This window comes from Otolemur garnettii, unplaced genomic scaffold (assembly GCF_000181295.1).
Source record: "Otolemur garnettii isolate 467f Iridium unplaced genomic scaffold, OtoGar3 scaffold00103, whole genome shotgun sequence".
Classification (NCBI taxonomy): Eukaryota; Metazoa; Chordata; class Mammalia; order Primates; family Galagidae; genus Otolemur; species Otolemur garnettii.
The window spans coordinates 5054944-5068283 of NW_003852498.1; the positions used below are offsets into that span (position 1 = coordinate 5054944).

Consider the following 13340-nt stretch of genomic DNA (forward strand, 5'->3'; position numbering starts at 1 on the left):
ATGAAATCTTTGAAAGAACACGTATATTAACTGGATTTTCTTGATCATAGTTTTGCAGGCAACCTTGAGAGAAGAGAAGAAACTTCGAGTTGAAAATGCTAAATTGAAGAAAGAAATTGAAGAACTGAAACAAGAGCTAATTCAGGCAGAAATTCAAAATGGGGGTAATTAGATTCAGAAATGATGGGTTATTTTGATTTCTGATAATAAGTGTGTCATTTATTGTTTATTAAGCCTTATGCTTTTTCTCATCCTCACATGAGCTCTCCTGTGCATGTATACACTTCCTGCTTTACAGAAAAGAAAATGCCTGAGATCACACAAAAGTAGCAAAGTGAGAAAACCCATTATTTTAAATTTTGTACTATACTTCAACTTGATTATCACTGTTCCCTGTTGAATACTTAAAAATTAGCCATAATGCTATTTACTTAACATTTATTAACACTTACTACATGTGGAATGGTGTGTACCACGTTCTTCACATGCATCAATTTTTCCTTAAAAACACTTATACACAATTTTTTTATTTATGAAGCAATTGAATCTAGACCTATAAAATCATTTCCAGAAATCATATAATTCCGAAGCTACTCAAGTCAGCAAATAATTACCATTTCAACTATTATATTGTAAATAAAATGTAAAACTTTATTGAATTATTTTGAAAGTTGCTAAGTAAATTTACGTTATTATAATACAATGATAATAATAATCATAGTTAAAATTGCAAAGGACCACACAGAAAGGCATTTGAAAGGCATTTGATTGGACTGTAGAAAATTCTGGGTGAATTAAGGAGAACCTAGGATCGTAAAATCCTCTTATTGTTTCCTTGCGACTGTTACTCTATCAGTGAGTTATTTTGAAAGTTGTAGCATGAATTCTACAGTTAGTTAGCTAAATAAAAATAAGAGAAAAATCAATGATGTATTAGAGCTATCAACTAGAGAGAATAATCTAAGTTGATGGTTTCCAAGACTACTAGATTTGGAATACTGGTATGGGATTAAATGAGTGTTAAAATATTACCTACTTAAAACTGCTTTTCATTTCTTCCAGGGTTTGAAGACTGTCCCTAAAAGCATTTAAATTTTAAACTAATTTTATTAATGAAATGCTAAACCAGGACAGTAGGTTAAATTAAAGTGATGAATCAGTATTCACATTATTAAAGATGCCATACCTTCCAGGGAAGTTAAAAAATACCTCAGAAAGTTAAAAAAAAACCTCCGAAAAGTGGTCTGGATATTGGCCAGAATCTAAGCCACATCAAAATCCCTCATGAGATTTTATTTTTCTGTGTTACTGGGTTGTGTGAATTGTTTTTAACATCTTAAAACATTGCTGTAGACTTTGCTTCTTTAAAAAGTTGTTTGAAGTAGAATTGTGGACAAGTAATACAGCCTCTCCATTCTAGAATAGAAATAACTAGTATTAAAATGCTTTCCTAGTTGACTGTCAAATAGGATAGAAAACCTGAGAGAAAAACTTGCAATCATGCCAGACCCTGAAAGTGTAGTCTCTGGGAAGAGATTGTCAGGGGGTAAATTTTTATTCCTCTACTCACTATCTGTGGGGGACCAATTTCTTAACTTCTGGATGGCTCAGATTTATCATTTGTAAAATAGGGACATGAATAGAATGTTTTTCTTAGGTTATACATGAGAATTGCATGAGTTAATTCATATCGTGCATTTCGAAAAGTATTTGGGACATGGTCCATAATAAATGTTAGCTATTATTTTTGTTATCTGCAATTTTATCAATTTAGTACTTAAATGAGAATCATGCCTTTACTCTTTTATCTCAGTAATGGTTAACATATACTTAATTTCTTGGCAGGCTTTCTACAGTCTTGAATAGGAGATACTTGATAGTTATCTATAGTGAACTTTTCTTTGAAAAAGAGTTCCTAGTTATGATTCACAATTCCATATTTTTTATCTTGTTGATTTTAATATAAATGACATTATCTGTTTCATTGTGTATGTCAGTGAAGCAAATACCATTTCCATCGGGAACTCCACTGCGAGCTAATCCTGTGGTTTCTGAAAATACGATACAGTCTACACCAGTAACCACCATGTCTTCTGGTGCCAAAGAACATGTAAAAGGAGGAGCAGGTGAAGAAAAGAAGGCAAAGGAGAAAACAGAAAAGAAGGGTATTTGGGACCTTTTATCTTATATGGCTCTTAACTGGTTTATCAGATAATGTCAACATATTTGGTGATGATAATAAAGGTATCCCTCAGGCACAGTGGCTCACACCTGTAATCCTAACACTATGGGAAGCAGGTGGATTACGTGAGCTGAAGAGTTTGAGATCTGCCTGAGCAAAAGCCAAACCCCATATCTACTAAAAATGGCACACGCCTATAGTCTCCGCTACTCAGGAGGCTGAGGCAAGAGGATTGCCTAAGTCCCGAAGATGCTATAGGCTCTGAAGGCAGGGTAAAGTGTGAGACTCTGTCTTAAAAAAATAAAAAAAGGTATCATGAAGTTCAAACATTTAAGGCTAGCATGCTTGTAAAATCAGGAAAAATGATTCTGGAATATACAAACCGGTCCTAAAAGATGTGTAAATGTTGTCCAAGTCAACAGGGTCAAGGTATGGCACTTTAAGCTGAGGAACCAACCCAAGGAAAGCCACAGAAAGTAGGTATTAAGTGTAGGATCCCACATGTAGTTTGGAGTGACTGACTTTTGGTGTATATTTGGGGCATAGTTTCAAAGAACTCACAGGTAGGAAGTTAGCTTAGAACCAGTTGTGAAGATACGAAAGACATTCTAGCCAAGCATGATGTCTGAACTGAGGCATGAAGGTGTTAAGATTTTAGGAACCCATAAGAACTGAAGTAGAACTAGGCATAGTGGCTCACAGCTGTAAACCAGCTGTTTGAGAGGCCAAAGTGGAAGGATCACTTGAGCCCAGAAATTTGAGACCAGACTGAGAAACATAGCGAGACCTTGTCTGTGCAAAACATAAAAAGTATGCCTGGGTGGCTCCTGTGGCTCAGAGGAGTAGGGCACCAGCCCCATGTACTGGAAGTGGTGAATTCAAGCCCAGCCCCGGGCAAAAGCTGCAAAAAAAAAAAAAAAAAAGTATTCTTAGCATGGTGATGTGCACTTGTAGTCCCAGCTGCTTGGGAGGGTAAGAGGAGAATTGCTTGGGATCAGAGTTCCAGGCTGCAGTTTGCTATAATCACACAACTATTCTGCAACAGAAGGAGGTGGCTTCTCTCTCTCTCTCTCTCTCTCTCTCTCTTTTTTTGGTTGATATAGAGTCTCACTTTGTCGCCCCTCATAGAGTGCCATCGCATCATAGCTCACAGCAACCTCAGACTCTTGGGCTCAATCAGTTCTCTTGCCTCAGCCTCCCCAGTAGCTGGGACTACAGGCACCTGCCACAGCGCCCGGCTATTTTTACAGATGAGGGTCTTGCTTTAGCTCAGGCTGGTGTTAAACTCTGATCTCAGGTGATCCGCCCTCCTTGGCCTCTCAGAGTGCTGGGATTACAGGCATGAGCCACTGCACCTGCCTGAGATGTGCTCTCTTTTAAAGAACAAAGCAATAAAAGCAACTGAAGTAGAATCTCCATTCACTCAGGCAACCATAATCGAAAGCTCCAACAGTCAATCTTAATCTTCTTCAGTTTTCATGTCTAATTAACCAACTAGGCCTATAATTCTTTTCACCAAAACATTTAGAATCCAGTTCTGCTCTTTTAACTCAATTCAAGTTTCAAGTTAATTTATCTGAATTAATGTTAAAGCCTTATCCTTGCTAGTTTATCATTTACCTTGCTACCAAAGTTCTTTTTCTAATCACAAATCTGACTCCCTTTTTAACAAGTTTCCTTCACTCCTTGTTAGACTTCATTTCCCCACATGTCTTAAAAAGTGCTTTTTTAATTCGTTATGGATACCTTTCAATATACTACTAGTCAGTTTTTTAAAAAAATATAAAATGGCTGAGGGATTTGTGAACTAACAGCCAATTTAGCATCCAGCCCTTGTCAGGTCCTTTTAGTAAACATCAGTAGCCTCTGTTAGAAGTAGGAGGGGCTGCACATCCTCTCTGCAACTTCACCACTAGGTGGTATGAGTACAATGGAAACAGTTCAAATTAATTCTTCTACTTCATAAAATCTATTAAGTAGACACAAAACCTACTATTACTAATTTGATGAGGTTCATACTTTGTTCTCGAAGGAGGATGCACTGTTATTCTCTTGTCATGGTTAATCAGTCTTCCCCTCCTCTAGGGGAAAGGGGAGCACACAAAACCAAATAGAGCTCAAGTTGTAGAACACCCTGTCCAGTGGAACTTTCTATGATGATGGGAATGCTCTGTGTCCGCGTTGTCCAAGATAGTAACTAGAAGCCGCATGAGGCTGTTGAGGATTTCAAATGTGGTTAGTGTGACTAAACCGAATTTTTAATTTAGTGTCAATTATTTTAAACCTAAATGTAAATAGCCGTATGTGACAGTACCAGCCATAGATTGCTGTTCCGTAGGTATTTGGCTGCCCAGATTGCCAGATTCCAGCCTTCTGCTCATACAGTACTGTAATGCCCATATGGTCCAGATCACCATATATCTTGAGTGAGCATCTATTACTCATTTGTCAGTTAAACATTTCTAAAATCTTTTATGATAATTAACAAAACTCTCGTATAGATTTAGTATTTGCAATCACCTCTGGAATGTGGATTCTAGGTAAAGGTATTTTAAATACCGGGAAAGTAGAATAATGTTAAAGATAAATATGGATATAGCTGTATCATACTGTTATAGTATTTTAAAGTATATTTACATAGTTTGTCACACAAAGATAACTGTTAAGATTTCCGATATATTTTTTTCTGGTAGTTTTATATATGTTTTTCTATGTCATTTGAGTTTTTTCCATTTAAAAAACCTTTACTAATTTGTTACATTGAAAATGGCTTTTTTTTCCCTAAAGCTTGCTAATGAGATTAAAAATAGTCTAAAATACTTTAAACAAGCTCCATCTACTCTTTTGTAAACCTTGTATAAATTTTGAATATCCTTTACACAGAATCGTCCTTGCCCGCTCTGTGCAGAAGCATTCTTCTCTGTGTTTCTCAGTTTCTTTGTATGTAATATTTAATGCATATCTGATACATATGTATCTGTGGTCCTTAAAAGAGATTTTGAGTCCTTGACGGCGTGGGCCACTCTTTGTACTACTTCTTTTGCCTTAGCACCCAATAAGTACTTGTTAAAAAAATTAAATGAATGTATAGTGGAGAAGGACTTCTTCCATGCACAGTAGTTTATCTCTGCCTTGGAAGGTAAATAAATTTTTATTTATTTTTTTGGCAGAGAACCTGATTGTAAAGGAATATGAATCCTTTTTAAAAAATCCTTTCCAAACATTTTCCTTAGTGGGATTCATATTCTTAGTAGGAATCCTTAGTAGGAGTTACATAATCAGCATATAAATGAAAGTAGAATTATTGAAACTTAATCAAAAGTAGGATTTGTTGGTATGTACCAATAGTCCCACAGGAGGCTGGTCCCCTTCTGTTAAGGCAAAACAAAATAATTGCTGTGGATAAACCTAAAGTCCTCCTAAATCTTCAGGGAAATGTAAAAATTGGAGAAATTCATTTTATATTCATTTGTGTGTATAGATGATGAGGAAAACAGTTTATTAGTGAAATTTTGTCTTGCTGTAGTTCATTCTGTCATTTGGCTACTGGTTATAATGTTCTTTCTAAGTAAAGGGTTTTTCACTCTCCAAAGAGTCACACTAAAGGTTTTGGAAGGATTTTCTAAGGCTGTGTGTCTACAAACATTTTCTGCAGCATGCCATATAGTAAATATATTAGGCGTTTGGGGCAACAATATCTGTTACAACTACTCAACTCTATCCTAGTGTGACAATATCCATAGATAATATGTAAATGAATGAATATGGTTGTATTCCAAAAAATTGTACTTAGAAAAACAGGCATCCGGCTGGTTTGCCAACCTTCGCATTGTGTCTTTTAACTACACAGATAATAAGGAAATAGGTAAAAAAGCGTTCAGGACTTATGACTTGAATAATTCTTTCCTTTGTTATTATTTAATTGAAGTTAGCAGATAAATATTCTTTTTTTTTTTTAAAGCTCATCAGTATTGATGCCATGAGATTTTTATAGTGTACTTTTGTTTTCTTTCTGATGTTCACTCATTCATGAATGCTTTTTTTAGGAGAGAAAAAGGAGAAAAAACAGCAGTCAGTAGCGGGAGGTGCCGACTCCAAGCCAATCGATGTTTCCCGTCTGGATCTTCGAATTGGTTGCATCGTAACTGCCAAAAAACACCCTGATGCAGATTCCTTGTATGTAGAAGAGATCGATGTTGGAGAAACAGCCCCTAGAACAGTTGTCAGTGGCCTGGTGAATCATGTTCCTCTTGAACAGGTAATCTGTGCAACTAAAATTACCACTGCGTACACGTATCACCTTGGTCCCCTCTCTCTTGATGTCTTTCCTTTATAATTTCCCATCAGTTGAACATAGGACAGGAGCCAGTGCTGATTGGGTTAGCTGATGAGTTTGAATATGGTGGAGGCAACAAAAAAAGTGCATAAAACCACCAAAAACCTGCAAAAGATCTGTAAATTAAGATCACTTAATTCAAGAGGCTAGGAAGATAAAAGATGTTCTGAATTTTTTTTTATTTTTCCTTTTACATGGTTTTTATTTTTCTGTTTTTCTATAAAAACCTATCTGTACATTTTAAAATATCTAAGTCACAACAAAATACAAAACACCTAATTTTTAACAAAAAAGGAATGCCATTAAAAATTATAAGTTCAATCTCTGATCCCTCAAGTGTGAAAATATTTCTTGAGTTTTGAAGAAATAAAACTTGTTCTCATACTTTTAGATTGGTATTTTTTGAGTTCATATAACGGTGATTTTAAAAAAATTTAAGAAATAATAAAATTCCATGATGAAACAATAAAAATAATGATTGTGATGGCTATTGTTTTTAAAGTACTAATATATAAGTTTTGAATATGCTACTTTATTTACTGTTATTGATATATATATATACATACCTATATACAACTCTGTGTTAAGTAGCATCATATATCCTTTTTTTTTTTTGGCCTGGGCTGGGTTTGAACCTGCCACCTCCAGCATATGGGGCTGGCGTCCTACCCTTTTGAGCCATAGGTGCTGCCCCAATATCATACATCCTTGTTTACAGCTTTCAGAAAGGGAAGCAGCTTGCATACATAAGTAGTGTATGTGTACCCCAAGGCTGGTGGTCTCCGTGAATCCCTACTGATCAGCTTTCCCGTTTACCGTTCACACAGGGATCAGTCAGTCATAAAGCTCTTATAATTGTAGGTACTATGCAGATTTTAGTGCCATACATGGGATAGAAGTCATAAATTACAAACCGTTGGGCCATGGAATGAGAGCAGGCCCAGAAAGTTGTAGTTTATCTTTCATGGTGATAATTCATCCTCTTGCTTTTTTTCAAGGCAGAAATTGGCTGATGCTTAGTAGTGGATGCCGCCTTAGGTGGAAGGTGCACTCCCCACCACAGTTGCCACCGTTCCATAGTAGAGGTGGAGGGCCAGCTGTGATTGTTTGGTTATTTATCATCACTCTCCTGCTAGTGTTATACTTACGGAAGGGGAAGAGGAGCGTGAACTGCCTCTCATACCGTGTCTCAGCAAACAAGAAGAGTGCGATTGGTGTTTTCTGTCTGGGGGGCCTTACTCATTTCCTTCACCGGCCTGGCAGACAATCTGTGTTTTCATCTCTGGTCTGGCCCATTGTTTTATTCTCTAATTTCTGCATAGCTGGAACATAGTACAGGTAATGAATCAATACTGGCCCGTCATCAAAAGTCCAAGGAGGTAATTTCTTACCCTTCCTACTTCACAAACTCATTTCTTTTAGGTCTTCAATACTTATCTGGATGAGAAAAGTTTGAGTTTTAAGTAGTTCTAAAAGAAATTGATAGTGAGGAGGAGGTCAAAGTTAATCTCACCTTTTCCTCTGTTCTGGTGTGTTTGGCACCAAGAAGTGTGCTTTTATGTAGTGATATTTTAGAAGACAAACCATGGCTACAGTTTATATTATTCCCTATTCAAAATGTAGTTGTTTCTGTCGTAGAAGTAGAGCTGGGCGTTTGGGATATGTGAAAAGTATGGTGGTATAGTTTATGCAGGATAACCTTGCTTGATAACCACTATACAAGCAAATTAATACTCTATATTGATTTCCTTCAAGGCAGCGTTTTTCTAACTTGCTGTTTTTTTCCGTGAAAGCTTTCGGGTCCTCTTCTCAACACATTTGCTTCCTTCCTTCTTTTCTTTTGACTTTGGAGTACCCCATTTATTTTCTTCAAGAATTAAATGTTCTTTCAAAATGTATTTAATTAACAGTAGAAAGAATCAAAGGTAGTAACAGTTTTTAATTGGCTCTTTCTAGGTGTCTTCTAGAAAGAGTAAGTAATTTGTATTCTCTACCTATCTCTGCCCCATGCTGCTTCAGAGTTACTGCCAAAAAATACAGACTTCAACACTAAGATGACTGCCTCTGTTCCTTGCCACTGTGCTGCTTCTTGGCTTTATGAACTTGGACAAATCCCCCTGCACATTCATTTATACTTATAGATCCAAATACTTACTGGGGACTTGCAGTGTACCGCAAGCATTATTTTAGACAAAGGATACAGCAACAATTTAAAATAGATACGATAGAGGTATGACAGGTTAAAAAAAAAAATAGCCCTGCCTTCTGGAGCTCTCATTTCTACAAAGTAGTCATGAAATTAGTAAGAAATAAGTAAATATATAGTATACCAAATAGTCATAAATACCAAGAGAAAAGTAGTGAAGGAATTCAAGAAGTATTGAAGCCAGGATAACGTTGTTGTTTTGTATAAAGTGCCCACAGAAGACCTCATAAAGAAAATGACATTGGAGTGAAGGGCTATGAACATGAAGAAAACAAGTCACGGATCCGTCTGGCTGAAGAGCATTGCAGGCACCCCTGGGACAGATGTATGCCTGAGATGTTCAGAGAATAGCAGGAATTCAGTACGGTAGAGCAGGATAAATAAGAAGGAATGTTACGGGAGGTGAAATCAGAAATAAGGGCGCCAAGTAGAGTTAGGTGTTTATTCTGGGTAAGATGAAAGCCACTGAAGGGTTTTTGAGCAAAGTAGTAACATTGTCTGCCTCACATTTAATACCATCCTTCTGGCTGCTCTATTGAGGGGAAGAAGATGGAATTAAGAAAAAAGAAAAACTTCTTTGTTGGTCTCCTTATCTATGAAAAAAAGAGATAGACTTGGCACATATATGTGCCTTTTTTCTTTTTTTTAATGCTCATCTTGAATAGGACTAGGACTCATTCATAACTCTTTATGAGGTTAGGCTCATAAGGAGCCCGAGGGGAAAGAAACAACTGATCTTGCGCCAGCTCAAATTGGAAAAACTCCTCCTCGGGCTTCATCTTTTCTGTTCTAAGTTGTAGACTATGAAACTTTTTCTTCTCTTCCACAAGCTGCCATTCATAGCCATAAGCAAAACCATATAAACATCTTTATCTAACCCATCATGATAGTACTAATAAGCATTCTATAAAGCAGAGACACGTAGATACCAAATTTTACAGGTTGTATATTTTTCTAAGGAAAAGGGCTGTAACTATGTGTATCATCAGATCCTTAAAGAATTGCTAACCCTGGTGGTGTTCTGACACATTTTTGCTGTAACATTTCAGAGTTTTCATATGTGACGTTTTCACATATGAAGTGTTTGAAGAAAAGTACTATTCGTAGGATCCCCTAAAAAGGCTCATTTTGAACTTGAAATTTGAGTTGTAAGCGCCTTTTTTTCCTATCTTTTATTTAGATTCCACTGAAAGAAGTTAAAGTACTGTGTTTCTTTTTGCTAGCTTGGGAAACAATAAAGATACTTCAACCTTTGAAGACTAAATAAATTTCTGTTCACTTCTATAATAATATTAATCATAATATGTTAATGCCTGAGTTATTAAATGATAGATTTTTTTAAATTAGAAACTAAATTATACATAGCATTGGAAATGACCAAATGTATAGGGGAAAAATGCATATGCATAAATGTTCAAAAGATTTTAGACACACAGAGATTTTATTCACACAATAGTAGAATGCTTAATATTAAGCATATTGGGTATAGCTTAATGTGTTCTAGACAGGGTTATTCTAAACCTCTGGACGTCTTTAGTCAACAGCTTATGTTTCACACAGATGCAAAATAGGATGGTGATTTTACTTTGTAACCTGAAACCTGCAAAGATGAGGGGAGTACTCTCTCAAGCCATGCTGATGTGTGCTAGTTCACCGGAGAAGGTTGAAATACTGGCTCCACCTGATGGAGCTGTTCCTGGAGACAGAATTACTTTTGATGCTTACCCTGGTAAGTATTTATTAGTAGTTATTTAAATTACAAACCTTCCGTTAACTGATCATTATTCAATAATATTGAGTTTTTCCAAATTGGCTTAAGATGACACATTGAGCACAATCGTGTAACTGTCCTCCTCATGAATGCATTTATTAATATTGTACAAAACCCCAGAGATTTTGCTTCAGGTAAAATACTAACATTAATAGTAATACTTGCATAGCAGAGAAAGTGTGGATAGAGATTAAATCCATCTGTTGCAAAGTCATTTACACAGTAGTTTGTCTCAGATGACAGTGCAGAAAAAGAGATGGGAAATTTAGATGTGAAGAAAAGATTTATAATTCTCTAAGTCCATCTAATCATACTTGCATGTGCTTTTACCTGACTTCAGGATATAAAGAAAATCTCTAAGTTGGATTCAATTATTTTAATAATCTAAAAGGAAGTTTCATTTCATATTGCCTGTTTTCTCTAGTAAAATCACTCCTGAGACAGATGAAGTTTCACAATGCATGAAAAAGCTTCTTCAGATGGGTCTTTCTTTGAAGCAGAAAAGAAAGGATGCTTGGCAGATGTAGAATAAGTATTTCTTTCATGTAAGGGAGAGGACCTCATGTGAGGAAAAACAAAAGACTTCATTTAAAGGATGTTCATTTGACTAGAGTAGTAAGGATAACAAGTAGAATTAGGTTCAAAATTTAGAATTAATTTGGAGACATATTTGTAGAAATAGCCGAGTTATAATGGAATAGCAAGATTGATGGGAGTAAACAGTTATGTATTTAATTCTGTATTAGACTGTTTAATGAAAGAATTTGAAAGATTTAGTTTCGGGATAGTAAAGTAGAAAATAATGACTAAAAGCATGAATTTGTTTCTTTGAAACTCAGCTCCCTGCTCCTAATAAATCTATAAAGCATGCGTAATTATAACCTACCAGCAACCATGATTTTGAAGAGATATATTAGGAAAACATTTTTTAAAATACAGTATTTGGAGAACAGATCTAGCATGTTCCTTCATTACTGTCCTAATTATTTCTGTTCAAGTATCAAACTGCTTTTGTCTGTTGATTAGCTTTGTAAACTTAATGGCCCACATTTGCAAAGCTACATTTTAGTTTTTGTGCCATATAGTATAATTCTATAAGCTCAGTTACTCAGACATAAAATAATTAAGATTTATTATGGCCATGCCAGGTATCAAAGTGAAGCTGAAGCTGATGATTGGTGAGCATTCTATGCAAAAGAACGTCTGAATTTAAATGAAATATCTCATTTTAACTCCAGACTTGTTAAAGATTAGAACCCTAGAATTTGTATTTATTGCTTTTTATAGGTTTTAAATGCCAAGAATGTGGTCACAGCTTTTTATGTCTATACAAACGTCCCTGGGCATTCTCGAAACTAGTTTCCTTTCCCTATGTATTTTATTTAGCATGATTACATTAATTAAAATACTCTCTAAGTGCTTAGTTCTCTTACAGTACGTGTAAGTAACCATTTCCAAATAGTGATTATTAGTGCATTTAGCAATTTCAGAGCCTCTGCAATTCTTATTTAGCTTTAGTAAGAACTTGTATTGATATTATCACTTACCTTTCGATAGCCATTGTCTCCCCCCAAAAAACAGTTAGGAGAATGAGATTTGGAAGAAGCAATGACAAAAGACTTCCCTGGAAAATACTGTTCATTAAAAAAATAATCCTTTAATGCAGGAGGTATATTTTTTATGGGAGATGATTTACAACTAGTTTTATACCCTACTAAGTAGTGTATTACAGAGAAACGTTTTGAGTAAGCTGAAAGATTAACACTGCACCTCAGACTTTTCAACACTGATTTATATTTAATGTTCATAATGTGACAGATTTTACAAGTGAGATTATAATGTATAGAATGTGGGATAGTATCTGCTATTTAAATTTTACTTACCGTAGTGAAAGTACGAGCTTTCTGGCATTGATACTAATAATAGATGCTTGTCTAACACATCTTGGTTTACTAATCCCTATCATAATTATTTTTTAATGATTTGATAAAGTCTCACAATTACATTATAGTCCTCAGGTGTGGAATCTGCTGTGTTAAAAGTAGCAATCAAGCTTTGGAGATTCCCCTTATTAGTTTCTAGTTCATTTTTCATTCAAATCTTTGTTCCTTTCGTCTTATGTATGAAGTTTAAAACTTTTAGATCTATATGAATTAGAGTCAGGGGCAGTGGGTCACACTTACAACCCTAGCACTTTGGGAAGCCAGGGCAGAAGGATTGCTTGAGGCCAGGAGTTCAAGACCAGCTTGAGGAAGAGCGAGACCCGGTTTCTACAAAAAATTAGAAAACTTAATCAGGCTTTGTGGCACGCCCCTGTAGTCCTGAGGCAAAGCCCAGGAGTTTGAGATTGCTGTAAGCCATGATGACACCATTGTACTCTAGCCCAGGTGACAAATGTAGACTCTGTCTCAGAAAGGAAAGGGAAAGTAGAGTCAGGGTTCCGTGAATTTGAGGCAGCAACTTGTAAAAATGCCAGTTCTTGTATCCTCTACTCCATTCTGTCTCTTCTCAATAAGTGGTAAAGTAGTCGTCATAGTTAACTAGTGAGTCTCAGCATTTAAGACATTCTCCAATATTGATAAGAAATCTTTAAATCTTGTCATTTGTTTTGCATGTTCGAACATAATAAAACATAACCTGCTTTCACCAGATGTGAAAGTATCTTAAAAATATGTTTTCATTTCTTCACAATTTTTCATTAACTGTAATGATGAGCATCTTAATTTTAATCTTAATCATTCAGGGTACAAATTTGTTGAACTATATTATCTTAAAAAATAAGTCTTATTTTCAGACTACAAATAATGTCTTTCATATTTATAAGGAAATAACAATAGTTGTTATA

The 13340-nt window shown here is 35.6% G+C and overlaps 1 protein-coding gene across 1 annotated transcript in view; it reads left to right on the top strand.

Annotated features, from left to right (window-relative positions):
- AIMP1 (aminoacyl tRNA synthetase complex interacting multifunctional protein 1) overlaps nt 1–13340 on the top strand; it is a 24192-nt gene that overhangs the window by 10033 nt on the left and 819 nt on the right. The window contains exons 2-5 of the mRNA XM_003796361.2: nt 51–164; nt 1998–2165; nt 6229–6440; nt 10285–10453. Of these exons, the coding sequence (XP_003796409.1) occupies nt 51–164; nt 1998–2165; nt 6229–6440; nt 10285–10453 (663 nt within the window). The remainder of the gene's footprint in view (nt 1–50; nt 165–1997; nt 2166–6228; nt 6441–10284; nt 10454–13340) is intronic.